General features: G+C 47.6%; 1 protein-coding gene across 1 annotated transcript in view; it reads left to right on the top strand.

Moving 5' to 3' along the window:
* PPP4R4 (protein phosphatase 4 regulatory subunit 4) overlaps positions 1–27,820 on the top strand; it is a 2,085,322-nt gene that overhangs the window by 1,417,392 nt on the left and 640,110 nt on the right. The window contains exon 12 of the mRNA XM_085626471.1: positions 14,430–14,507. Coding sequence (XP_085482597.1) covers positions 14,430–14,507 — 78 coding nt within the window. The remainder of the gene's footprint in view (positions 1–14,429; positions 14,508–27,820) is intronic.

The raw sequence follows: 27,820 nt of genomic DNA, 5'->3' as shown, positions 1-27,820 counted from the left end.
GAATCAGGGAGAACAGATCAGAAAACTGCCCCAGCAACTGGCGGCAGTCATTCTGTTGCTCAGGGGTCAGGGTGGAAGAGAGGTTGACACCATCCACTGACCCAGCTTGCTCTGTCGCCGACAGGAGGTCAGGAAGAGGCTGAGTCTCCTCCTCCATTGTAGCATCTGTCGCTAGGAGCATGCCCAATTCGGACCTCTCCAAGTGGGGCTTCAGGTGGTTGACATGCAGGAACCACAAGGGGTTCCTGGGAGACCGCAAGTCCACCAAGTAGGTAACAGGACTTTTGCGCTCCACCACCTCAAATGGTCCGGTCCTCTTATCCTGGAGCGCGCAGGGCTCCACTGGGGCCATGACCCACACTTTCTGACCAGGCTGAAGCTCTACCAGAGTGGCATTCTGGTTGTACCACCGCTTCATATCCTCCTGGCTGGGTTCCAGATTTGCCTCAGTGAGTTGCCTGAAACGCCTAGTCTGGTTCCTGAAGGCCAGCATGTAGCTATATACATCCTGGGGATGTTTCCTGGGAGATTGCTCCCAGCCTTCCTTGACCAGACTCAGAGGTCCTCTCACTGGGTGGCCATAGAGAGGCTCAAAGGGACTGAACCCTTGAGATTTCTGTGGCACCTCACGGTATGCAAACAGCAGGCATGGTAAGAGGACATCCCACTTACGCCTCATAGGTTCCTCAAGACCCATAATCATGCCTTTTAGGGTTCGGTTGAATCTCTCAACCAACCCATTTCCTTGGGGGTGGTATGGAGTCATAAACTTGTAGGTTACCCCACACTCCTGCTACAGGGACTTCATATACTTGGAAATGAAGTTTGTACCTCGGTCAGACACTGCCTCTCTAGGGAATCCCACTCGTAAAAAATTCCCATCAGTGCCCGTCCCACCACGGGGCCGTCACTGTCCCCCTCAAGGTCTGCCTCCTCCTGGACTGTGGGATCTTCAGGGGCCGGTTTCTCACACCCCTGCCTCTTCTCTTTAAGGCAGGCACCTGGGCCACCCTCTCAGGCTCCAGGTCCTCTTGAGTACCCTTACTTGCTGCCATGGACCGTGTGGTCACACACGCCCAGTCAGGCTGACACAACATCTCCTAATGAGCACTTCGCTCCACCTTTGCCCAAGGTTAGCTCTCCAAATCATTCCCTAACAAACAGTCAACAGGCATGGCGGGTCTCACAGCTACCTGAAGAGTACCAGAGACCCCCCCCCCCCCACTCAAAGGAAACCTGAGCCACCTTGCAGTGGCTCTCTGTGTTGTCAGCGGCAACAACTGGGTAAAATGCATTGGGGACAACCTGCTCTTGAGACACCAGGTGACACTTGACAGCTGTCAGACTGGCTCCTGTGTCTCTAAGAGCCACCACTCTATGGCCATTGATGGTCACCAACTGCCTATACATTTTAGTGTTATCAGGCAGTTGGGTCCTGGGGACCACCTCACAGACTCCTAAAGAGACAAGGGACATGTCTGCGGGCCCCCTCCCACCTTGGACACCCCTATCCTCACCCAGGGCTACCCTTACCATCTGCTGGGGTAGAGCACCAGTGGGTGCTGTCTTTCCAAACTGTGGGCACTGGGGATCATTAGACTTATGGCCCACTTCATCACAGGTGTAACACCTCAGGGGTCCCCTGGGAACAGGTCTACCTGTCGGGCCCCTTGCTTCTTCTCAGGGGAAGGCAGGGAACCTTTCCCTTGGCTCCCTTGGGAATTACTTTGGGGCCCTTTCTGGAACTCCCTCTGTTTACCCTTGTCCCCCCCACTCTTCTTCTGGGGACCCTGCCCACTCTCGGCTGAGTCTCCCATGTGACCCTTGTGGACTCGGGTGCTCAACCAGCGGTCCGCCTCCTCAGCAAGCTTCCTAGGGTTAGTCAGCCTGCTATCAATCAGGTGCTGGTGTAGCTCTGGAAAACAATTACTTAACAAGTAATCCCATGCACTTAAATCAAAGAGCCCCTCAAAATCATTAACTTTGCTACCCTTCACCCAACCATCCAGTGCTCTGCAAAAGAAAGTTACATACTCTACCCATGTACTTGACTCCACCTTCTTGCAATTTCTAAAACTCTGTCTATACAATTCAGGAGTCTACCCATACCTGGACATCAATGAATCTTTCATGTGGCTATGGACTTCAGAAGGCAAGTCTAACAGTGTATCCCGCCCCTCACTAAGGAACCGTCCCCACAACCCCGCTCCCCAATCCTTCTCAGGGACTCGGTGGGAGGACATGGCTACCTCGTAGGCTTTAAACCACTGCCCAATGTCATCATTCTTATTAAACTCTTTCTGATGGATACATCTGCCTGTGGATTCCTCACCTTATGAATATCCCCTGCGCCAGCATTCCGTGGAATTTTTTCCTAGCTCTCCTCGCCAATGAGGACGTCGGCTACGCTCGTGACTCCGCATGATGTCACCGGAGCCGTAAGACTGCCTCGTCGGCGTGATGACGTCAGTTCTCTTTTTTCTGCGCCGTCGATGCGTAACTGTTTTCTAGCACTCTCCATATTTGTGGAGTTACTTTGTTGTTCCTTCTGCTTTAACTGTTGCTAGAAGTGATGCCGTCTTCGAGGAAGTCTGGTTTTAAGCCCTGTAGGGAATGTGGGGGTCACATGTCCATCACTGACCCCCATGAAGATTGTTTATGGTGCTTGTCATCGGATCATGACGTGGAGGACTGTTCCTGTTGCAGGAAAATGAATCCTAAAGCACTTAAAGAACAGGAAGCGAAGTTGTTTCTGGCCAACGCGAAGAAAGACGGTAGAGGGCGTAAGCGTGATAAGTCGAAGTCGTCGACTTGGCATACGTCAAAGTCGAGAAAACAGAAGAAAAAGAGAAGACATGGATCTCAGCGCCGCTCTACGAAGGGTAAGGCTTCGAGGTCGCCTTTGCCTGCCCCTCTCCTTCTCCTCGTGTGACTCCGGAGAAGTCTCCTTCGCCTAGAGGCACTCTGGCGCAGTCTCCGGCACCGAGGGATTCACCAGCTTCCGACGCCGAGCTGGTTCGGGATGTTCCTTCTTCTCCTGTGCCTGAGATTGAACAGGTGGATTCGGCAGTGGATCCGATCGTTCCGACGTTAGACACTCCCCGTTTGGATACTGGCTGGAATCCATATCCACAATTCCCGACTCCAGGGGCAGAACCCGTCGCATTTTTAATATGCTATGTACGGAGTTTTTCAAAGGGTGGCTTTCCAATCCGGAGCACCTTCTGGTCCCGTGGGTCCGCTGGCATTCAACTTGGGCGTCCCCCAACACTATGCCCAGGCACCCTTCATGCCGATGGTGCCGTCATGGCAATTTCCAGCGCCGAGAGTCTTGATGCCGTTAGATAGAATTTTCTGTGTCGTCTGGTGAGCCTTCCTCTCGGCCTCGTGTGGATCTCGTGCCTTCATCGGAGTCTCCCTCGGCACCGGCTCCAGAGCAGTCGGCGCCGCGTACGACGCCACCGACGCCGCGTCTGCAGATTCGTCCACGGAGAGAGGCTCAGAGGCTTTTGGAAGAGGAGCAGTATCGTAGAGAGGAAGTAGAGGAGGGCAAGTTGGAAGAGTCTCTAGACGAATTCTAGGGAATTCAGGAAGCGAGTGGTTTAGATACCTCTCCAGAGTGGGGACTCTCTTCTAATGGGCTTCGCCTCCTCAAGAGGTAGCTCCCTACCATTTGGTGATAAGGAAAGCTGCGGAGCTTTTGGATTTGCAGTTACCTACTGCTGAATATAAACCAAATTTGTTGACAGAGGTTTTGCATTCACCTTCCACCATAGTTGAGCCTCTGTTACCCTTTAATGAAGCCTTGTTGGATCCTATCATCGAGGTTTGGCGTAAACCACTTTCTTCGCCTGCTGTTTCTAAGGCTGTGGCTAGAAGGTATAGGACTGCACCAGGGGATCCAGATTTTCTCTCTTCTCACCCATCTCCAGAGAGTTTGGTGGTGCAGGCATCCTACTCCAAGCAATCTTCAGGTGCTTTTCCTCAGGCCCCAGCTGACAGGGAGTCAAAGAAAATGGAACAGTCAGCTAAAAAGGTTTTCTCCTCTTCTAGCATGGCACTGAAATCGACCAATGCCACTTGTCTGTTGGGCCGTTACATACATGCTTTGATGGACTCGGCAAAACAATTGGCCCCCAAGTTGCCTGATGAGGAGAGGGGAAACTTTTTGGAGGTTCTGTCAGACGCTCAGGCTGCAGCTAGACAGGTTATTCAATCAGGCCTGGATACGGCTGACTCAGTAGTCAGAGTTATGGGCTCCTCCATAGCTACAAGAAGGCAGGCTTGGCTTCGTTCTTCTGGATTTTCCCCTGATGCCCAGGCCACTCTTGTTGATTTGCCCTTAGACGGGTCGAAGCTCTTTGGGGAAAAAGCAGATTCAGCCTTACAAAGGTTTAAGGACAGCAGAGCCACTGCGAAATCCTTGGGTTTGCAGACCCAGTCGAGAGGTTTCAGCTACAAGAAATATCGATGCTTTGGAAGGTCTTCCTTTCGCAACTTCCGTCAACCTCAGCAGCAGCAAAATCCGCTCTATAAATCTTATAGAGGAAGAGCCAAAGGTCGCCAACGTGGTTCTGCCAGCAATCTCTCCTCCTCCTCTTCTGCCTCCCCCACTCCCTCTGGTACTGCATGAAAGCAGCCCTAGATCCCCCATCCTGAATCATGTGGGTCCTGTAGGGGGTTGGCTGTCTAACTTTCTGCAAGGTTGGAAATCGTTCACGACAGACCTTTGGGTTTAAAACCTTGTGGAAAATGGGTACGCCCTTCCCTTTCAGGAATTTCCTCCTCCTTACCCTCCTTGCCAAGGTTTCTGTTCAGAGGACCATTTGCTTCTCCTGCAGAAGGAGGTTCTTGCATTACTACAAAAAGGTGCAATAGAGGTGGTTCCACAGCAGGAAAGGGGTCAGGGATGCTACTCCCGGTATTTCCTGATCCCCAAAAAGGACGGCAGGCTACGTCCGATCCTGGACTTCAGGGCCTTGAATTTTTACCTGAAGCAGGAGAAATTCAAGATGCTGACCCTTGCTCAGGTTCTTCTGGCGCTGCAGCAAGAGGACTGGATGGTGTCGATAGACTTACAGGATGCGCATTTTCACATCCCCATTCTGAAGTCGCACAGGAAATATCTCCGTTTTACGGTTGGGTCGCAGCACTACAGGTTTGCGGTCCTCCCGTTTGGTCTTACTACTGCACCTCGAGTCTTAACAAAGGTGATGGCAGTGGTGGCAGCTCATCTCAGAAGGTCGGCGATTCCTGTTTTCCCCTATCTGGATGACTGGCTGCTCAAAGCGGAGTCACCAGCGATGGTGCTTCATCATCTGCGGGTAACATCTCAACTGTTGTTCAACTTGGGTTTTTCAATCAATGTGCCTAAATCTCACCTGGTGCCCTCTCAGTGCAACCTGTTCATAGGGGCGGTACTGGACACTACTGTGTGTTGAGCATTTCCTCCGCCACAAATAATTCTCGACATTCAGGAGATGATCCCTTTATTATACAATGGAGCGGTTGTTCCAGTTCCGCCTGCTTGGTCTGTTCGCCTTCTGCATTCTGTTGGTCAACCATGCACGCTGGCACATGAGGGCACTCCAGTGGTGTCTCCGCAGGCAGTGCTATCAGCACAACGGAGATCTCAGGGAGTCAGTCAGGATCTCCAGAGAAGCTGCGGCAGATCTGTCTTGGTGGAGGGCAGTCTGTCTGAAGGAAAGTCCTTTTATCTTCCTCCATCGGTGGCCACAGTGATAACGGATGCCTCTACCCTAGGGTGGGGTGCTCATCTGGGGGATCTGGAGATCAAGGGTCTTTGGTCTCCAGAGGAAAGATTGTCTCATATCAATCTTCTGGAATTGCAGGCGATACGTTTGGCGCTCAAGGCCTGCCTTTCTCCCTTCCCTTCGCGGTCAGTCGGTTCAAGTCCTAACGGAAAACACTACCGCGATGTGGTATGTCAACAAGCAGGGAGGAGTAGGGTCGTACCGTCTCTGCAGAGAGGCGTTGCGGCATTGGCACTGGGCTCAGGACCATCGGATTCGCTTAATGGCAAATCATCTGGCCGGGGTGTTGAACGTGCATGCGGACAGTCTGTCGGCAGTTCTCCGCCGACCACAAGTGGAGGCTTCATCTGGAGGTAGTTCGACACATCTTCTGGACGTGGGGGACTCCTCAGGTGGACCTGTTTGCCACTTTCGAGAATGCGCATTGCCCGTCATTCTGTAGTCTCCAGTTTCCGATGCAGGGGGCGCTGGGTGACGCGTTTCAGTTAAGTTGGAGCCCTCAACTCCTTTACGCGTTTCCTCCCATGCCCTTGATTCCTCGGGTTCTGAGGAAGATTTGCCAAGTCCAGGCCCAAGTCATATTGATCGCCCCGGATTGACCAAGAAGGGTGTGGAACACAGATCTTCTTCACCTCTCATCGCACCCTCCGCCCCGTCTCCCTCTCAGGGCAGACCTTCTCTCACAGTCGCAGGGGCAGGTTCTACACCCTCCCACCAGAGCCTGCACCTTCATGCCTGGAGATTGAAGGGGGTAACCTGAGTTCCTTCTCTCTCCCGCCTGACATGGTGGATTTTATTTTATCGGTCAGACGACACTCCACCAAGTCCATTTACTCCTACAGATGGTCAAGATTTGTTAAATGGTGTGGAGAGAGATCCATTGACCCTTTAGAGGCCCACTTGTCCAATGTTCTTCAGTTTCTTCTTTCCTTTGCTCAGCAGGGTTGTGCTATGGCCACGGTTAAGGGCTATTTATCAGCCTTATCGGCTTTTCTGTGTCTACCTGATAAGCCATCTTTATTTAAGTCTCCTATCGTTTTGAGATTTATCAAAGGCCTTACCAATAGGTTTCCGCCTACTCTCTTTGTTATGCCCCAATGGGATCTTAATCTTGTTTTGACTTTTTTGATGGGTTCCCCTTTTAAACCCCTTCATAGCTGTCCTTTGAGGCTTTTGTCTTTTAAAACAGTCTTTCTGGTAGCCGTTACCTCAGCAAGGAGGGTGAGTGAGCTTCAAGCTCTTAGTTCAAAACCCCCGTTTTTGACCATACATGCTGAAAGGATGGTCCTCAGGACCAGGGCTGCTTTTCTGCCTAAGGTAGTTACTCCTTTTCATCTGGGGCAGTCCATAACTCTCCCTGTGTTTTATCCTCCCCCTCACCCTTCCAAGGAGGAGGAAAGACTTCACCGCCTGGACCCTAAAAGAGCGGTGAGCTTTTATTTGGACAGGACAAAGGACTTACGTTTGGACGATCAGCTCTTCGTGGGCTATGTTGGACACTCAAAAGGCAAAGCTGTGCACAAGCGCACTCTATCCAGGTGGATCATCTTGTGCATCAAGATCTACTACGCCCTTGCTGGTAAGGAACCACCTGAGGGTATTCGAGCTCATTCTACTAGGGCTAAGTTTTCCACCTCTGCTTCGACCAGAGGTGTTCCTGTAGTGGACATTTGTAAGGCTGTAACTTGGGCCTCCCTCCACACTTTCGCGAAGCCTTATTGCTTGGATTCCGAAATGAGGAGGGAGAGCCATTTTACGCACTCTGTCTTGCAGGACTTTTTGGTTTAGGAAAGGTGGACCCCCTCCTCCGGGAGTGGGACTACTGTGGGAATCTATTCATAAGGTGAGGAATCCACAGGCAAATGTATCCATCAGAAGAACAAGTTACTTACCTTCGGTAACGCTTTTTCTGGTGGATCTGCCTATGGATTCCTCACTGACCCACCCTCCTCCCCTTTGTCCACCTTTGTATACCTAAAAGGATGCCCTATTTGGCTTGTTGTTTTACATTGTATCTTCTTTCTTTCTGGTACATTTATAGGAAATGCTGATGTTCTTCAGCTTTCCTTTTTGATTTTGTACTGTGTATATTGGTTCAAATGTTGTGTACTGTGTATACTTTGAATCTGTTGTCGGTCCACCTGTTCGCCTCGGAGGCACGAAAAAAATGGGTGGATCTGACGTCATCACGCCGCCGAGGCTCTCTTTTGGCACCGGTGATGTCATGCGGAGTCACGAGCGGAGCCAACGTCCTCGTCGGCAAATTCCGCGGAATGCTGGCGCTGGGGATATTCATAAGGTGAGGAATCCACAGGCAGATACTGTATCAACCAGAAAAAGCTTTACCGTAGGTATGTAACTTGTTCTTTACCACATCTTTAGGAATATACACCCTTGCTTCAACAGGCATGGACGGTGTGCTGCCACCAGAGGGAGTAATCTCTAAGCTCCTAGCTTTCAGCTCCAACTCCCTCAAACTTGTCTCATGCTCCAACTGCATTCTCTTTTCCTCCAGGGCCAATCTCCTATTTTCTAACTCCTGTTGCCCACCCGACTTCAGCTTGGTCAGCTCCATCTCATGCATCCTACTCTCCTTCCTGTCCGCCAACTCCTCTGTGGACAGGCCTTTGGCAGAAACACTGTTACCTGCTGGGGAGGTTCCTCTCCTCCCTCCTGGACCAAATGGCCCCTCCATCTGCATTCTCAACCCCATCCTCATTCTCAGGGGTATTCCTTGCTTCGACCCAGGCCCTCAGCGCCTTTTGGAACTCATCCTTCTTGGAAAGACCGGTCATTGCAACTTTAAATTTCCTGCAGAAGTCCATTAGCTGTTTTACATTGTAGCATTCCAGTTTCTCCTCTTCCCACTCATAATCAACAGATGCTATGGATGCTGCTTTCTCCATGCTGGTTAAACTTGGCAGTTCTTTGCAAAAATAGAAAATCCCCGGAAAACAATCTACCAAAAGTATGTGGTTGCATTTGGTGTGCACTCACTAGTAGTGTTCACCAATCACTGTGTATGAGTCACAAATGCAAGTCCAGAATCCTCACCTGCTGACCACCAATGTTAGATTTGGGGGTCTCTAGTTGGCAGAGGTAGGTACCTTTGACCAAATAGGTACCCTTGCCTCTAGTCAGGGTAAGGGGGTACACTCCTAAAATAGCCCCTGCTCACCCCCTTGGTAGCTTGGCACGAGCAGACAGGCTTATCTCAGAGGCAGTGTGTAAAGCATTTGTGAACACATACAGTAATATAGTGACAACACTACAAAGGAACGCCACCCAGGTTGTATTATAAAAATAGGTATCTTTTATATAGATTTAACACAAGATCATAAACGACAAAAATCCACAATACTGTACTTTAAAAATGGTAGAAATAGCTTAGTTTTCTTAAGATGGTAAATGCGACACTTTATGTTCAATATACCTTTGGATGCGTAACGCTATACAACAAAAGAGATGCAGGGAAGGTGATTCGTCGGTTCCTTACACTCAAGAACGGGGATGCGTCGGTTCCTTACTCCGGGGAGGTGATGCATTGGTTCCCTACTGCTGCGTAGGGGACGGTGATGCGTCGGATCATTACCAGAGGGGAGATGATGCGTCGGTTCTTCTCTGCACGGGGAGGTGATGCGTCGGTTCCTTACTGCGCTTCTGTGGCGATGCGGCTAGCAACGCCATGATGCGATGAAGATCCAGTGCAATGAAACAAAGATGGCATCTTCTTGATGTTGCGACATCGAAGGGGTGATGCGTACACGCCCGACGGCCATGCGTCGACTTGGTGAATCTTCTTGAGCCGGGACAGGCCCTGCGACACGCTTCTCTGGCGATGCGATGGCATCTGCTGCGACGGCAACACTCTTCTCCGGTGATGATACAACAACTGCTGCGGTGGCGACACGCTTCTTCGTCTTAAGTCGCGCTTCCAGCTCCCAGCGACACGCAGTCTCTCAGAAGGCCCAGCTCAACACCAGGCACTTAAAGTCCCTGCAAGGGAAGGCAGGGAAAAGCAGGTGGGTGAAGTCTGTTGTCCCTGAGACTTCACCAGGAGGCAAGCTCTAGTTCAAGCCCTTGGAGATGTTCTTACAAGTTGAGGAAAGGAGCACAAAGTCCTTTCTTCTTTCTTTGGCAATCAGGTAACCACTGCAGGCCAATCTTCAAAAAGCACATAGCATAGGGATAGTCTCCTCCTGCAGTCTCTCTCTCTCTGGTTCCTTTCCTCAGCAAAGGTTCTTCTTGTTTGCCAGAAGTGATCTAAAGTTCTGGGGTCTGGGTCCCCCTTTTTATACAGTTTGTCTTTGTTCTCTGAAGGCAGAGAGGCCTTTGCCTAGTCCAAACCAGTTCTGGTCAGTCCTGGAGCACTTTGTTGACAAGACTCCTTCTTTCCTTTCACAGTGTAGGCCAGGGACATCAGACATACCACAAGAGGTGGAGCCAGCATTGTGGAGGGAAGGCACAGCCCTATTCAGGTCCCAGGTGCAACTCCTCCCACCCATCTATATGCAGATCTCTCTATTCATCCCTGTGCTGACTCACCCTGTCTCCTGGAATTCCCCAGCCCCTGTCACTCAAACTCCAGACAAGGAATACACAACTTAGCAGAGGCAGGCTTGGATAGTTAGGCAAGAAAATACCTACTTTCTAAAAGACCGAATGTTAAAACCAACTTCACTAAAAGATGTATTTTATCATTCTGAGTTCAGGCATACTACACTTAAATTTCTCCCTAGTTCCCTGAGTCAGTTAGGATTATAAGATGTAATAATCAAACTGCCCATTCTGCCCTATGGGGAACAGGTAACCTTGCAATAGTGAAAAACGAAAATGGCTGTAATTTACTATCAGGACATGCCACACACACCAGGGCATGTCCTACCTTATACTTACAATGTACCCTGTCATTGGGCCTACCATAGGAGTGTCTGATATGAAGAAAAGGGAAGGTTTAGGGACTGGAAAGTGGGTGCACTTGCCCAGTCAGCATGGCAGTACCAGACTGCACACAGGCTCTGCAATGGCAAGCCTTAGACACACTTTACAGGCTGCTTCTGTTGGTGGCACAACCAGTGCTGCAAGCCCACCAGCAGCATTTGGTTTACAAGCCCTGGGCACACTCAGTGCACTGTACTAGGGTCTGACAAGTAAACCAAACCAACCAATCATGGAATCACTAATCCATACATCACTTAACCATAGGGAGCACTTGCACTGTGGCACTGAATAGCAGTGTCACAGTGCCCAAAGCATCTAACACCAGCAAAAGCACACGAGGCAACAGTACAAAATGGAAAGGAGACCCATGCCAAGGTGCCAGGTCTAACAGCGAGGGATTTGCACAGTCTGAAATAATGCAAAGGGACCTATGCTGTGAGAGGGCAACAGCTCCAATGGCAGTCCGTTGGACTCAAATCTGACCACACACCCTGGGAGACAGCACCTTGTAGATATGAAGTGGAGGCCCCGCCACACCCAGCACCACATCCACAGCCGGGGGCACAAGCAGGCCGCGGTCCCTGGTTTTACCCGCTATACTATAGGCATTCTACTGGGGAACAGCAATAGCAAAAATACCTCCACTCCTGATGTGGAGCACGTATCATCCCCACAACAAAGCTCTCTAGTATGGACCTGTCCCGAGTCGATCTGCAAACCTCAGTGATCACTGCTCTAGAATTCTCGATGTGGCAAATGCTCCCCCAGAACGGTGGTGCTGAATTTTGTCTCGCGTTATTGGGGGCCGCAGTGTACCCCCTTTGACAGGGTCAGTTCCACTCTGTACAATGCGCAGATGTGCAGGCAATCATGATCTAAACAGTGCCCCCTGTCCAAGCCACCTTGATATTGACTCAGAGCTGGCTCTAGGGCGGTGCGAACATTGCCATCGCACCAGGTGCTAACTGCCGGTGGGGGCGCCGTATGCTATTATTTTAAAAGCATCCGTTTCTTTGCTCTTTTCCTCCAGCAATTTTCAGCCAACAATAAAAATGTCAAAGTTATTCCAGTGATGAATGTTTTTTCTGGAGCGAGAGAAAGGTGGGAGTTTTGTCTCGTGGACATTTTTACTCATCCTAAGGTAACACAGAGGATTAATATGCCTGATGCAAAGAACTTGTATCATGCAGATCACAACGTGCATTTAATGTAAATAGGTCAGTGGGTTAATGCCTTTGTCACAGAGATCAGTTTGTAACTTGCAGTTTATAAGTTAGAATCCTAATATAGTAATGTGAGCTATTAACTGCCATCAAAGAACTGCAAGAAAACTTCAAGATATAGGCTGGAGCGTTAGAATTTTTCCCCAGTCTTTCATTATCCTAATGTTTGTTTTTTTTAATTCGAAGGGTCTCATTTATGAGAAGTGTTGCATCGTTGCGTGAAAGCAGCGATGCAACACTTCTCAGTGCGCGCTACTTGCGACACCATTGATGCGTCATATTTACTGTATGACGCATCATGTCGCAAGGAATGACAGATATGTCAGTATTTCTTTTTTTTTTTGGGAATAATATTTTATTAAATTTTGATATGTCAGTATTTCTGATGTATCTGTCGGCGCAAAACTGACACGTTGCTGGGGTGCGTCTGAAAACAGATGCAACTCCAGCAATGTGTCCTTTCACATGGGGCAAGCCCTATGTGAAAGGGCCTGCTTCGTCTTATGCCTGCTGTGTGGCAGGCGTAAGATATTGACGCAATGGCGTCCTAGAAGTGGCCCACTGAAATCACATAGATTCAATGTGCCACTTCTACGAGGCTTTTTGCAGGGGAACACCCAGCCTGCATACATTATACCTGGCACTGGTATAATGTGGCACATGGTTTTAAAAAAGGGACGCATCTGCCTAGATGGATCACTTTGTAAATAGAGCACAACATGGCGCATTTTTTACGCTGCCGGTGCGTCACAAAAAAGTGACGCACGGGTGGCATAAAAGTGACGCAAGGGCTCATAAATAAGCCCCTAAGTTTGTGTTTCTCCAGACCAAGCACTCTCAAACTATCATGTCTACCAGTATGGATGACATGTGAATTCTACACCTTGTATTCCTCTGTCTTATGTAACATTTCATGTACACTGATTTACACACCTATGATTGATTGTCTCTGTGTAGTTAGTGTGTGTGCGATGTAAAGTGCTCTGACACCCTACAAAAGTATGAGTGGCGCTAAATAATTAATTAAAGGCATCAGAGAGAGAGTGGTTATGGAGACTTCAGGGTTACTGTGATAGGATGTTAGTGAGGAAATCCATGGCAGAGGTGGTCATTAGGGGGGCGCTAACAAACATTGTCGCACAGGGCGCCACCAGCACTAAAGCCGGCCCTGTATTGACTCTCTCACACCTCGCTGTCAGCCAGGAAGAAAGGGGGGAATACCCCATCACACAGCAGCAGTGTCAGCAGTTATTGGGGATACTCACTCTCCTCAAAGGCAATCCACCCGGTCAAGACAGGTAGGCCAAAGCGAGGCCGTGGCACTCAGCACGCCGTCCTCTTCAGGTGAGGAAGCCTCTTCTCGGCCCCCTCAGCAATGCAACTCTGGGACTCGACTCCGCCATCAGTCCCAGTCACATCGTCCGCCGGCTCATGATCCCTCCGGGTACCACCACAAGCGGGGCACAGCAGTAGCCAAGGCACTCCCATTACCGAGGCGTCATCCCATGCACCACTATTTGGCACAGAGGACGTGTGTCTAGCCCTCACAAAGCTGTATTCTTGCCAGATTTTAGGCTCAGCCAGCGGAGCCCTTCTACAGAGCGGCCATTATGCTACCCGGCCAAGCTCTGTCACCTTCCACCCCGCCTCGGCACCACAAGTTTCGATAGCACCAGCTGTGGATGTCTGAGTAAAACGTTAGCCCTGGCACTTATTGTTTTTCAATTTGAGTTCTGGCTCTTCTGCAGGAGTGAATTCAAAGCATGGAGCGCAGGACACGGCACAGATTACTTTCACTATTTTTAGATTCAGTCTTAAAACTGCACTGTACAATGACTTTGATTTCGAATTTGGGTTATAGAGTGGGTCCTTAGGCCCTTGAGGATGACCTCTAACAAAACCAGTAGTCCAGTCTTATATAATGACACCCGCATACATTGCAATATTCATCTAGTACAGGTGGGCTGTATTTTGGTTATTGTGTTCAGAACTCATAGGGGATAATGTGATATGAGGATATCAACAAAGGAGTTTCCATCTACCCGATAATATATAGATATGTAAATTTATGACAGTGATTAAATTCTTTTTTCTCTTCAAACCAAAAAACACTGACTGATAAATGACTTTAGTGTCGTTGGTGCATACCAGTGAGCTCAGGTTGCAAGCCCACACCATCACCCCTAAGTAGACCTTCGACTGCTCTGCTTCGCAACCCTGCGAGAGTCAAATGCTACAATGGAGTACTTGGTTCCTAGTGAAAAGGCAATTATGGACTTCTTACTTGTGATGTACTCCCATCGTTCCGAAATAACCCAATTTCGTACAGTTGGCATTTGCTTTATTGCAGCTAATTAACCCTAAACTAATTTTTCCCACTGAATTTAATTGTTATCTATGAAAGTTGGTACATTTTAAATATAAATATATTTTGTTTCTTTATAATTAAAATTATAGGTTTATTACTGAACGTTCTTTTTTATTATTTTAGGTCACAAAGCTTTTAGGTTCCAATTTATTTCTAATACAGAAGGAACTGGTAGCACTGTTACAGGATGAGGCTTTAGAGGTAAGATGTTTATTTTCTTTACATCTTGTTGGTAGTATAAAATGAATAAACTAAATTTGCATAAATCAAATATGAATAAATAAATCAAAGCTGAAAAAATTATTCTGCTTATAGAGGACCTAAAGCTTAATAAAGACCCACCTTATGTGCTAAATACATAGATCTTCCTGCAACAATCATTTGCCTTATTACAAGGTCCCTTTTAAATCCAGTGGGACCAGAAAGGCTAAAAGCAGCTGAAACCTGTGGGTGAAACATCTGACAAAATGAAAAATCACCAGAGGAATCTAAGTCTGATTTACTGATTACTATGTATGTCCTAATTTCTTAGGCAAGCCGCAGAGTTCCACTTGTAATTTACCAGTAATTCCGCTCTTTGAATTTCCCCCGGTAACAGTAACAGGATAGTTACTGAGAACATTATTGGCCTACTTATTAAGATGATCTATATGTAGTCTTGTACTTCTCCAATTTTAAAATGTAGACACTCAAACCTATCTCCAATGATGTTATCCAGAATTGCTTTACTGGGAGGCAGCTGCAGAAAAATGTAGATGAACTCAAGGCTTGCTGGATGTTTTTGCCTCCAAAATCAACATTGTAATTATCAATGGGCAAATGCTCTGTTTTTAAATACATTGTATACTTGTGAGTTTACTTACATGGAAGATAACATTTGTAGTAGCTTCACCGCCACCCGCAGTTAATGAACACTAAGATGATCTGTCTCTTATTTAAAACCATATATGCATTACATGTTATGGTGTTTTATTGCACAAAATTCAGTGGTATAAGAACCAATATCTCAATAGGAACCATGAAATGTGGAAAATATTTCCTGGGCCTCTGAGGAATGTGAATTTCTCATTATGTCCATCCTAAACCAATCTGCAATACCTTGCCATTGATTGGGCCGCTGGGGTGATGTAGCAATGAAAGAACAAATTATACGGCATGATTTTCTAAATTTTGCAGCACGAAAAGGCAAATTATGTGGCTTTTTGCAACAGTCTTACATTATTATTTTAATCTATTTGAGCTATAAGCGACATTTTTAAATCTTGAAATTATGCAGAAAATTATGTTGCAATTGCACTGAATCCATATTTAAGTAAAAAAAACTCTGAAGCCACAGAAACGCATAGTTTCACAGACCCTGACCATTGTTTTATCAACTGTCTAATCTGATAGAGACATCTAGCCGTAGATTCCTTACTTTAGAATCCTCCCCTGGTGCGCTACTGGATCTAGAAATTTCTTCCTACAGCATGTCCACGTGCTGGCAGAAGGTGTTGCGCGAATCCATATTGAGTGTCATCCACCGAAAGTGACCTCAACGTAGTTCATATAACACCCTCCACGACGCACCAACGTCCTTTCCTTCTTTTCTGTACTTGCAATGCGGAACCAGAGAAGTTAAGGGACGTTTTTACAGGCCCAACTCAACGTCTTGTCAAGAATCTGCTTTTTCAAGCGATGTCATCTGGATTTAAACTATGTGAAACTTGTGATAGACAAATGTTGATCACAGATCTGCATACCGTCTGTTTGTGGTGCCACGGAGAACATCACAACACCGTGGACTGCGGTTCCTGCCAGCGTCTTTGACCAAAGGCATTGGAAAAGCGCTGTATAAACTCCTGGCAGCTTGCTTTTCTGAAAAACTGTGTAGTTGTTAATCCTCACCAAAGTCCCTGGACCGGTCAAGGAGTTGTTCGGGTGAGGGGTCTCCTCCATCGACGTCAAGGAAGGCTCCGAGAACCCAATGGTCAAAACGTAAGTCTGATGCTTTCTCCCACACCTCTCTAAATATTCTGGAGCTGGGCCAATTCTAGGCCAAATGTAGGAATATTATTTTTTTCCAGCAAAAGATTTTTGGGCATCAGTCTCCAATGAGGTGGGAGCTACCCTGGCTGGATCCTCACAGGCGGGTTCGCCTTCAGTGACAGTTTGGCCCTCTGACTCTGCTATCAGATTCGAGTTGGCACCAGCGCACAGCCCTTCGGGTTTTACATCTTTGGTGTCCGTTCAGCCATTGAAGTTAGCGGCACTGGTTGGTCGGCGTCAACCCTGGTGCTTCGGAGTCCATTTGAATGTCAGCAGCATGGATGGATGCCGATTTAATTCCTATTTCTGACATTGAGACTGCGTCGGGTGCGGCGCTGACAGCTCTGTCTTGACTCTCCAGTTGGTATTATTCAACCCTTGGCAGTTTTTCCTACAGGAATGCACAGTTTGATAACTGAAGGAGAGAATATTGAGGGTCAAAACCCTTTGCAGCCAACAACCTGTGGGGGAAAATTGTCTGACTGAACTGGGAGAGGTTAGTGGATTAGAGACCTCCCCAGTTTCATATATACTTTCTCCACCTGGTGTGGTAACGGAGGAAAGTTCATCCTTGGCTGAAATATTGAAGAGGGCAGCTGTGGTGTTGGATTTTCAATTTCCCCTCAGTGGAATTGTTCACAGACCCTTTGGTAAATATTCTTCATCAAGGCGAAACCGGAGTCGAGCCTGTGCTCCCTTATAATAAGTCTCTCTTAAACCTGCTATTAGGAGCTTGGGCAAAACCTGTGAGGGGAGCTCCAGATGACCGAGCTGTGGGCCATAGGCATCAACCTGCTCATGGGGACCTTCTTAGTCTCCTGCGACATCCCACTACAAAAGGGCTGGTGGTTCAAGCTGCTGCCGCTTCTTCTGACCCTAATGCCCTTCCTTTGGTTCCATCAGGCAAAGAATCCAGATGGTTAGAAAGTTGTGTGAAGAATATATTTGCTTCTGTAAGCTCAGCTTTGAGGTTTTCAAACACTACATGTGTTATGGCCAGGTTTTCCCATGCTTTATGGGACTCCATGGTACAGAGGTTGCCTTGTCTGTCAGAAGAAGCCAGACATGAGTTATTGCAGGTGGTGCAAGATGGCTGGGAGGCGTCAAGATTTACCATCAAATGTAGCATGCACACCACTGATTCTGTGGGTAGAGCTATGGCTCAGTCAGTTGCTCTGCGCAGGCATGCATGGCTGCATCAGACTGGGTTTTCAGAGCTTGTGCAGGAGACCCTCAAAGATATGCCGTTAGATGGTGTCCATTTATTTGGTGAACAGACTGATTCGGCCTTGAAGCGATACAGAGCTGTTTGATCCACTTGTGTTATTTTGTAAGCTTGAGTTTGTGTCAGGACGTCGATTCTCCACAGAGGCAGAAGAAGCTTATTCCCAATTCCTTCCCCTCAGAACACACTGCGTGAAGCAGTTGCTCTAAGCGGGTGGAAAGGGGAGTGGACAGAGAAGAGAAAGACACTCGAGCTGGACCTGGATTCCTTTTTTCTCCGTTTTCCTGTCTTCTGGGATTCCTAATACACATAAAGGGGAAAGAAGCATTCAATACACATAGCAGTCCTGCTCATTACTTAACAGTTCAATTCTAAACTCTATCCTCACTGCAGCTTCCTAACACATATAGAAGATACCACATTAATATCACACCTCAAAGTTTTACCTTTCTTCTAACTGGGAAATTGACGTCTCCTACCTAAATGATAGCTGGACCTATCTTATATGGTACTCATCCAATGTTCAGCATTATAGTCTATTGAATGAAGGTCTCTCATGAAGTCTCTCTTCCTGAAGTCTTGTTCAGTTCAACTTGTAATACGATGTGGATTAAGAGCTTCAGGAAAGTACGCGCAAAAAGGGACAAGGAAGGAAAGAATGGAAGGAAAGGAGAGGGAAGTTCGCAAGGAAGGATAGGGTACAGAAGCAAACGCGCTGCTCCAAACTTGCAGACTCCTTAGCGCAGATGCCGCATTTATTCTTGGCTTACTTGACTTATTTTGCTGTGAAGAATCAAGGCACACCAACCTTAGACTCACAAAAGTCCTGGAAGGCTTCTTCAGCTAGTCTCTAACGTTGCGGAAATTGCAATGCCCAAAAATAAGAATAGGACACTTGTATGCCGCCAACTTAAAAGGGAAATAATTCCCACTACGAATGATATCTTTGAGAAGAAATGCCGCTTCCGCTAGATACTATAAAGAAGCGCGCTTCGGACTCGGACTTCTCTTCTTCAGATACAAATTGAAGTGCGCAGTTGAGCGCGCTCGCGAGCCACATCATTCCGAAAAGCCTCCAAGACTAGAACGTCACTTTTGGAGGCTCTGGTGCCTTGTGGACCACTCGGCGGCCATCTTGAAGTGGTCTTTTTAGACGGGTTTACATTAAACCAATAATTCACAGTAGAGGGTTTGATTACTACTCTATGTCTTTTGGGATAACACTTCCCTATGGTAAGGGTATTCACCAGATTCCTGACAGTTTGGCTTCGATCTTGTGTAGAGAGGTATCTACACAACTGAGTTATGATATGTTTTTATCTGGTACATCCAGGATAGTGTTTTGTTCAATTCAAAGATTTATTGACACCTGGTGTTTTTAATCCTGGGGGTTGGGATTACAGAAATTGTGTTCCACGATAAGTGATTTTCTTGTTTATTCTGCTACATGCAGAGGTACTGGACTCTGTTGATGACGCTTTTTCAGTATTTAATTCGTGCTATGTTGTTTAGCTGAGCCTTGTTATACAGGGTGCATAGTTTGATGCACTCTGGAAAAAAGTTTAGGCTCAAGAGTGATACCCTTATGGTATATACTATATTCTATGTGGGGTACTTTTTGTATGCTATTGTGAGGATTTTGTAAATGTGTATTGAAATATATATATATATACACATACGCACACATACGCACACATATATGGACTGGGAGGAGTTTACTCAGCTCATGCATTATTTGTCTCACAGTTAAGTGGAACAAGGTCTACTCTATGTGTAGGATTAGTTCTCTGTGGTACGTTTGAATTGGTACCCCATTGGAGCCTTGGGTTATATGATTTGCCCTTTAATGAGGGTCTTAGGTGCAAAGACCTCTTAATAGTCATGTTAAGTGTCTATTATGTTTTTGTAGCGTATGGCACTAGAGTGTGTATCCCAGATATTCCTTCTGACATTTTCACAGAAGGGATCAGGTAGCCTACATTATTATTGATGTGGCTTTGCTTGGTACTTGCCTTCCATTAACGTGATAGATAAAGTTCTGTATGTCTGCTGGATGGAGAACAAAATTAGCCAAATGCTTGACTTGTGAACCTTTATTACATTATATTGCTATTCAGGCTCTGTCTTATGGCCAGTGATATTGAGCATGTTCATGTTCTCTCACCATTGGGGATTGCTGACTTATCTAGTATAATATCAAGCTATTACAGATGTTCAGACAGATACAGTATCTTAAGTGATGTATTCCTTCTATTGGAAAATATTATTTTATATTTTGCCTTTTATGGATTGTCGTAACGCTGTGCATTATTACTAAACATTGTTTCTTTGTTCCTGAAGTACATTTCTCTCTAATAGTGTACTATTTCTTCTTCTCTGCGAAGAATTAATATAGATTGATCCTGGAGGGGGGGAGACATGTGCCTCAAGGTTTCTATCCTTTGTAGAAGGCTTTTTTTCCTGACTTCTGGATTTTTGCTCTCTTAAGGTCAATTCCTTATATTATGTGTCTGCCTATAGTTGCTGGTAGGCAACTCTTTTCCTTATTTCTGCCTTCAGGGGCTGTAAATTGGGTTCACACATTGTAAAGTGTGGTTCCTAGAGGGTTAGACAAATGAATGTTCAAACTTCTCAGTGGGTGGATTCTTTAATTTTAGAATCCCTTTTTTAAAGTTTTAGATTTTGGCGTTTTACCAGACTCTCAGGAGATGAGATCTATTCATAAAGCAAGGTCTTGTGCAGAATTGTGTTTCTTTTTTTTCTTGATATCTTATTCAATGTTTTGCTACCATTGTTTAATTGTGGTCTTTTAGGCAACTTTTATTACCCTGATGGGTTAGATGCCATTGCTTTTCTATGGGTATGATTTAGCTATAGCCACATACTGTTATGTCACTGTTACCTGCAGATTATTTTCTCTATTTACAATTTTACAAAATATTATTTTCTCAGGTGAAAACATAGACTTGATCATGGTACTCCTATATGCACTTTTGTGTTTGTGGGATATTTTAGAGGTCCTTGTACATCTCTAGTTGTTTTTTCTATGGATAGAATGCTTCTATGTCAACAGGGGCCAATATTGTCTTTTGCTTATTTTGTATATGAACATTTGATTTCTCCATGGAGGATGGATTTTCTCTGTGTTGGCTACAGAGCAGTCCTGATATTCTGTGGTTTACAGGTGTTGTTTAGTGGCATGGCCAGCTGTTCTGGGTTCACAGGCTTGAACATGCTGTTCGGACTTGGGTCTATAATCAGATGGTTGTGGCTTAAGTCTTATTGCCACGGGTAGTACCTTTACCGTAATTTTATTGTCTTATAATTTTTGTCAATGTGGATATGTTCACAGTTATTTTGAGGTGAGAGCTTCTAAAGCTGTTTGGTCTTACTGACATGGGTAGATTATTCCTATGGTTTAAATGTATTGCAACTTTATTTACCTATGGCCCCTTCTAGAGGACTTCATAAGTTTCTGCTCACCTACATTTTTATAAACTTGTGGTCTTTTCTCATGTTCTGGACCGGGTTAGTCTTTGTAAGATACTGTTCATGGTTACAGTTCCCAGACTCTCTTACGGGGATAGTATGGATTTGGCATTTGATTCTAAAGTAAGGAATCTGTGGCTAGATGTCTCTCTCGGATGAACAAGTTACTTAACTTTGGTAATGCATCATCTGGTAGAGACAGGATCTAGCCGCAGATTCCTTAACAACTTTATCATTCTTACCGCTCTGCTAACTTAGTCCTTTTTGGTGTCAATTGTTTTGTTTTCATCTTTTGTAAACAAATAAAAATAATAGAGGGAGAATCCAGTCATTATTGGATGTATGAATTCTCTTTCATCTCAAGATGTATATTGAAGCATTCATATCCTAAATTTTGGTAATGAATTCGGTATTTATTTGACACTAAAGTGTTTTTTGTTTAAGCACATGTTTTTTTTTTTAACCTTTATTCATGATTTTCGTAAGAAACCAGGCATAGCAGGAATACATGGTCACCATCAATGGCATATCATCATAATAATAAGAATAAAAGGATAAAAAAAAATTAAAAAGTGCGTCACATCAGTATCACAAAACAGACGTCATAGACTGTGTAATATCAGCAATAGAATGACTTATTAAAAAGAAAGCATAGTCCCACAGGCCGACCCCTTCCTGCGTGTCGTGGCCCCTAGCGATGGGTAGCCATATCCTAGTCCCATTTAAGCGTCCTCGCTCCCAATGAGACATAGAGATAGAGCATTATACCGTGAGGATCAGGAGTAACCTATAGTACAGGTACTGTGTGAGGATGATCCTTTACCCCACGCCTTCCGGGACTATGTCATGTTGCAATTGAAAGCCATAGGCTTGCCCCAGTGTTTCAGCATATGCTCTGTAAGGACCCCAAATGTCTGTAGGACGGGATGAGCCTGGCAATAAACCTGCATAAACCTCGCAATTGTTATTACAATAAGCCAGGCTGCGCAACCAGCCTTCCAGGGTAGGAGGAGACTTGCGGCCCCATAACAGATCAATTTCACGTTTAGCTAACAATAAACCGAGGGATGCAAAACGTCTGCTATTTTTGGGGAAGCTCACCGTGTATCCCAGCAGTGCTACTTCCCGAATGGGGTAAGGGTCAGCTTCGTCATGGCTCCTAGTGTGCTGTGTATTTCTTCCCAGTATGTGTGGAGTTTAGGGCAAGTCCATGTGAGGTGAGCAAAATAGGCATGTGGGGCTGCGCATTTGCGGCAAGTTTGCGGTCTGGTCGGGTGTAATCTGTGTGCTTTGGCGGGGGTAATATAAATTCTACGCAGGAACTTAAAATGAAGCAGTTTGTATCTGCTCTTTAGAGAAACATCCTTTGTCACTGCGCAACATTTAGCCCCCTGATCGTCCGTGATGGGGTGGCCGAGGTCTACCTCCCAGTCCGCGCGAGCGTTGTCACTTGAATGGGCCTCAATGACGTGCAGGCTTTGTACAGTTTAGAAATGAGATGTGTCCTGGTAGGGCTTTTAATGTATTAGTGTCAGGGGCAGGAACGGGTCAGGTTCAAGGGGGAAAACAGGCAGCGCAGAGCGGATACGACTCAGCACAAAGCTGTCCATGAAGGTGACTGTATGAAAACGAGTATCTTCTGACGGGAAGAAAATATGTCCCTCAGGGTAGAGGTCACCTAGTGTAGTGATAGCAAATTTGGTTAAGGTGTGCTGGATCAACCTTTCTTCAGTGATTGGAAGCCAACGACCGTTTGGGACAGGCAGGGCAGAGGAGTACAGTATAGGGGCAGCGGTGATCCTCCTCAGTTTCTGTATGTCAGTAGGGTCTCTGGGAATTCCCTTGGGTAGTACAGTTGACAACCGTTCAGGGAGGACCAAATCTGCCTCTGGGCGAAGATAGGGGATCCGTGCGTCTGGGTGGAACCATGCGTAGGCATAGCAGCATTGAGCCACTAAGTAATATAGTTCGAGATCTGGAACGCCATATCCACCTCTATCATATAGTAAGGTAAGAATATGCCAACGGACACGCGCCTGCTTACCCCCATACCAGCCTTATGAGGTGCTTACGCAATTCCAAAAAAAAAACATTAGTGAGGGGGATAGGGATATTATTGAAGAGATACAGAAATTTGGGCAGTACTATCATCTTAAGAATCGCGACCCGGTCAGCAATGGACAGGGGCAAGTGCAGCCATCTCTCAACTTGAGATTCAAGGGCGGTAATTGCTTGGCCGTAGTTAAGGTGAAGGATCTGGGCAGTGTCAAGATGTATGTGAATGCCCAAATATTGGACCAAATAAGTGCACCATTCAAGAGGGAATTCACACTCCCAGGGGGTCGAACTGGGAGTTAACAGGAAGATCACAGATTTACGCCAGTTAATGCTTATGCCGGATAAAAGGCCGAAACGCAATATTTCTCTGCTGAGAGGCTCTAAGTTAATCCAGGGATCCCTAACGTAGAGGATGGTGTCATCAGCATATAATGAAATTAGGAGGGGGCCGGTGTTAAATGCCATTCCTGAAAGTGGCGGATTAGTGGGTCCATGGCTAAAATAAACAGTAAGGGTGATAAGGGGCAGCCCTGGCGCGTGCCATGAGAAAGTGAAAAGGGACGGGATAATGTCCTGTTGATGCGTAGCCGTGCTGTGGGGCGGCTGTATAGTAAGGTGGTGGTGGCTATGAAGCCCATGGGCATGCCCATGCGGCACATTACAGAAAGGAAGAAGGGCCATTCTAGAGAATCAAAGGCCTTCTCGGTGTCCAACAGGATTACAGCAGTCGGAACCGCAGGATTGATTCTATGGAGGACCGAGAAGAGTGCCATAACAACAGTTGATGGACAGAATGCAGAACAATGTCATACATTCACCTCAGTACAGAGATCTGGGCCTAAATCCATTGTTTTTTTGCTCACCGTGCCATTCCTGTTTGAACCCAGCCATATGCAAATCAGCCTTGACCCTGTGCCTCATGGGAACAGTCCAGCCCGAACTGCCAAGCCAGGTCCTCCCTGGACTGGAAACAAGCATCCTAGGACCTTTTTGGGGTTTCACCCCTCTTCAGCCAGGATAGCTTGATTCCAGTGGCATGGAGAGCACGGGACTCACATCTGAGCATACCCGTCCCACTCGGGGTGACAAATGCAAAAACAACAGTTGATGGACAGAATGCAGAACAATGTCATACATTCACCCCAGTACAGGGATCTGGGCCTAAATCCATCGTTTTTTTGCTCACCATGGCATTCCAGTTTGAAACCAGCTATATGCAAATCAGCCTTGACCCTGTGCCACATGGGAACAGTCCAGCCCGAACTGCCAAGCCAGGTCCTCCCAGTGTCCAGAGATTTAAAGAGGTGGATCGATGAGGGATAAAGCCGGATTGGGCCGGAGATATGATGAATTCCATCAACTGGGAGAGGCGATTGGCGATGATTTTGGCTAATATTTTATAGTCTAAGTTCAGAAAGGACAATGGTCTTTAGGATCCGCAGGACGTTGGATCTTTTCCGGGTTTGGGGAGAAGGACCACGATCGCTTCCCTAAGTGTAGGGAACAGTATTTGTTTCTAGAGGGCCTCCGCGTAAACCTCAATCAACTGCGGGGCCAGCGGATCTTTGTATGTCTTTTAAAAGTCCCCTGTGAAGCCGTCCAGCCCGGGGGCAGAGGAGCAGCAGAAAGTATTAATGGCACCAAGAACCTCGGTTTCAGATATCGGTTCTGCGAGAAAGTCTTGCATGTCTTTCTCCAAAGAAACCAAGGTAATTTCCGACAAATAAGCTTCCTGCACCAATGGGTCTCACCCTGTCCTGGTGGAGTACAAGGCTGTGAAGTATTCTAGGAATTCCTCACAAATCTTCGAAGTGGAGGTGAGGGTCTGATCCGTGGAAGAAAGTATCTCAGGGACGCAGGATTTACTGTAAGTGGGCCTCAACATCTGTGCCGGTACCCTACCCAGACGTTCACCCTCTCCGTACCGCCTGGCGGTCTGGTATTTGCCTAGGTATAGTATCTCGTGGTCTGCGGTCTTGCGGAATTCAAGCAGATGGCGGGGGGGGAGATCGCCCACCCAGTGGGCCAGGAGTGGCAGTCGTTGCTCTGGTAGGCCCTGCGTGGTAGCGCAATGTGGGAGCAGGACCTCGCCCCGTGCACTTCACGTGGAGGCCAAGGGGAGAGGCAGGCAGGCTGGAAGCAATACCGGCCCAGCGGGCAGGCTGTGGCGATGTTGCAGGACTGCAAGCCGCAAGGATCGGCCAGAGGCAGAATTTCAGGGCCCCCCCAGGGTGAACCGGAGTAGAGCGGTGCTGATTGCAGTAGGCCCAGGGAGGGGGGCACGCTGCAGAAGTGGTATCTCCCCCCATGTGTGGCAGTGTCCTATAAGATTCCGGGAGGAGGAACAAGCAGTGCAGTGAACTGAGCGCCAACGATGGATCTCATTGGCGGCACTGAGCGGAAGGTAACAGCCCCAGGCCACCCCAGGGATGTCAGTGCCTCGGGCCGGCTGTTCACCCCTCGCTACAAGGGAGCCACTAGGCAGCAGGTGTGGCAGCCCAGTCCCCCACGCCACTCCGCCCGCACCTTCCAAAGGCATGGTGTACACTTCCCTGGCCCGCCGCGGGCCCCGTCCCTGTGGGGCCTACGAGAGAAGAAGGTCTGGAGGTTCGGGCCTACGCGGCCGGTCAGGCCACAAAGCAGCAGTATGCTGACGAGCCCAGGAGGGGGGAGAGCGCGAACCGCCACCCGTGCCCAGCGGACTCACCTCGTGTCTCAGCGTCTGTGCTGGCAGGGGATTCAGCTGCCGCGGGCGTCCGTGTTCCCGGCAGGCTTAGATGTGCATGGGAGCGGTTCCGACGTAGGTGTGCCTCTCCCCTCCGCACTGCGATTGGTTGACGCCTCACGGAGCTCTCCGCTGGTTACATTTCGGGCATAGTTGTGTGGTCACCGCAGGGTGGGCAGCCCTCTGGAGCCGAGTGTAGGGCGTTAGTTAAGGGGATATTGCTGCTGGGCTGGACTGCAAACGACTGACGGAGCTTCAACGCCGTGCGGCCATGTTAGTCGGCATCTTGGCCATGCCCCCCATTTAAGCACATTGTTCAATAGACAGTTTCAGTTTTTGGCTCCGCGTTTTGAGTGCGGAAAAAAATCACAGAAGAAACTGACATCAGCGCGTCTACGAGGGGTTATTTGAACTCCGTTGACGTCACATCCACTGAACGGTGTCGATACAGAGTCGTGTGACGCCATCTGTTGGCGTGCCGATGAGCTGTAAGAAAATTTGTTGTGATCCAGTCTTGCGCCTGTGGAGCATTCTAAAGTAAGGAATCTAAGGCTAGATCCTGGCGTTACCGAAGGTAAGTAACTTTCTCTTCAAGAGAAATAAACAAAATGCAACCATTTTATTTCCAATCCGTGACCATTTTTAACTATAACTTAAAGTGAACAGTGTCAACAATCATTCCCTTTTATAGTCAGAATGTTTTAAACAATCCAGAGGTTTTCTTTTTCTAAAATTCTTGTATGAAGCTGGCACTGTATATACTTGTTAGAATCCGGGTTCTCTGGTTGGCACAGGTAGGTACTTGTGACAAGGAAGGAACCTTTCCTCTAATCAGGGTAAGGGGTTACACTCCTAAAATAACCCCGGCTCACCCTCTAGGTAGCTTGGCGCGAGCAGACAAGGCTTATCTCAGGGCGTTATAGGTTAAGCATTTGTGAACACATACAGTAACCAAGTGACAACACTACAGATGGACACCACACAGGTTTTTATATTAAAAATAAGGATTCTTTATATAGAGTTACCACAAGACCATTAAACGACAAAAATACACAATACTGTTACTTTAGATGGTAGAAGTTTGCTTAGTTCTCTTAAGTTCTTAAATGCGACACTTTAAGTCAATGTACCTTAGATGTGACACGTAGGGCAACGAAAGTGTTGCAACAATGCTGATGCGATGAAGTATCTGAAAGAAACACGTTAGTTAGATTCCTCACCTTAGAATATCCCCAGGCGTCAGACTGGATCCGGAAGATTTTTCGTCAGCAATACCCCTTGCGTGTCGCTAGGCGTCGTCTGCGGCTCCGCGTCCGTCGTCGGCGTCGTGCGCCGGAATGACGTCGTCGGAGTACTTAGACGCCGCCCTCGCGCGCTGACGTCAGTTCTTCTTTTTTCCGCGCCAGTAAGTGCAGATCCGGGAGAGCTACCCCTTTAGTCAATTTTTGACTAACTTTTTTGACTCTTTTTGGTCAATTCTCGACTCTGGTGCCGGTAGGATGCCTGGTTTCAAGTCAGTGACCGATCATCACCGCCGGTGCCTGTACTGCTTTGGCCTCGACCACGACGCGGCGTCGTGCTCCGACTGTATGGCCCTGACCTCGAAAGCTAGGCGGGAGCGGTCCCGCAAGCTTCTTGAGCTTCGCCACTCGGCTCCGCGTCGCTCTCGATCCCCGTCCAGGAGGAGGTCCAAGGATCGGTCGCGGAGCCGCACTCGACACCGTCACTCGTCTGGCTTGAAGTCTTCGGGTAAGTTGAGGCACTCCAAGAAGTCCAAGAAGCGACACCGCTCTTCGGACTCCCCTCGCCGGTCGCGCGACTCGGCCGAGGGTCCGGGTGGTTCCACCCCCGCGGCTCTGCAGGAGCCGCAGGCGCCGCGCAAGTCCCCATACCCGACGGTCCCTGGGACTGACGGTACGCCGGCGGAGGTCGATGCCTTCCTCTCGGCCATGAGGAGCCTGGCCCCGCCGTCGACGCCCGCTGGCGCGC

The sequence above is a fragment of the Triturus cristatus genome, chromosome 9, assembly GCF_964204655.1.
Source record: "Triturus cristatus chromosome 9, aTriCri1.1, whole genome shotgun sequence".
Taxonomy (NCBI): domain Eukaryota; kingdom Metazoa; phylum Chordata; class Amphibia; order Caudata; family Salamandridae; genus Triturus; species Triturus cristatus.
Note: the sequence above shows the minus strand (reverse complement) of the source record. Positions and strands in the feature narration are given on the sequence as shown.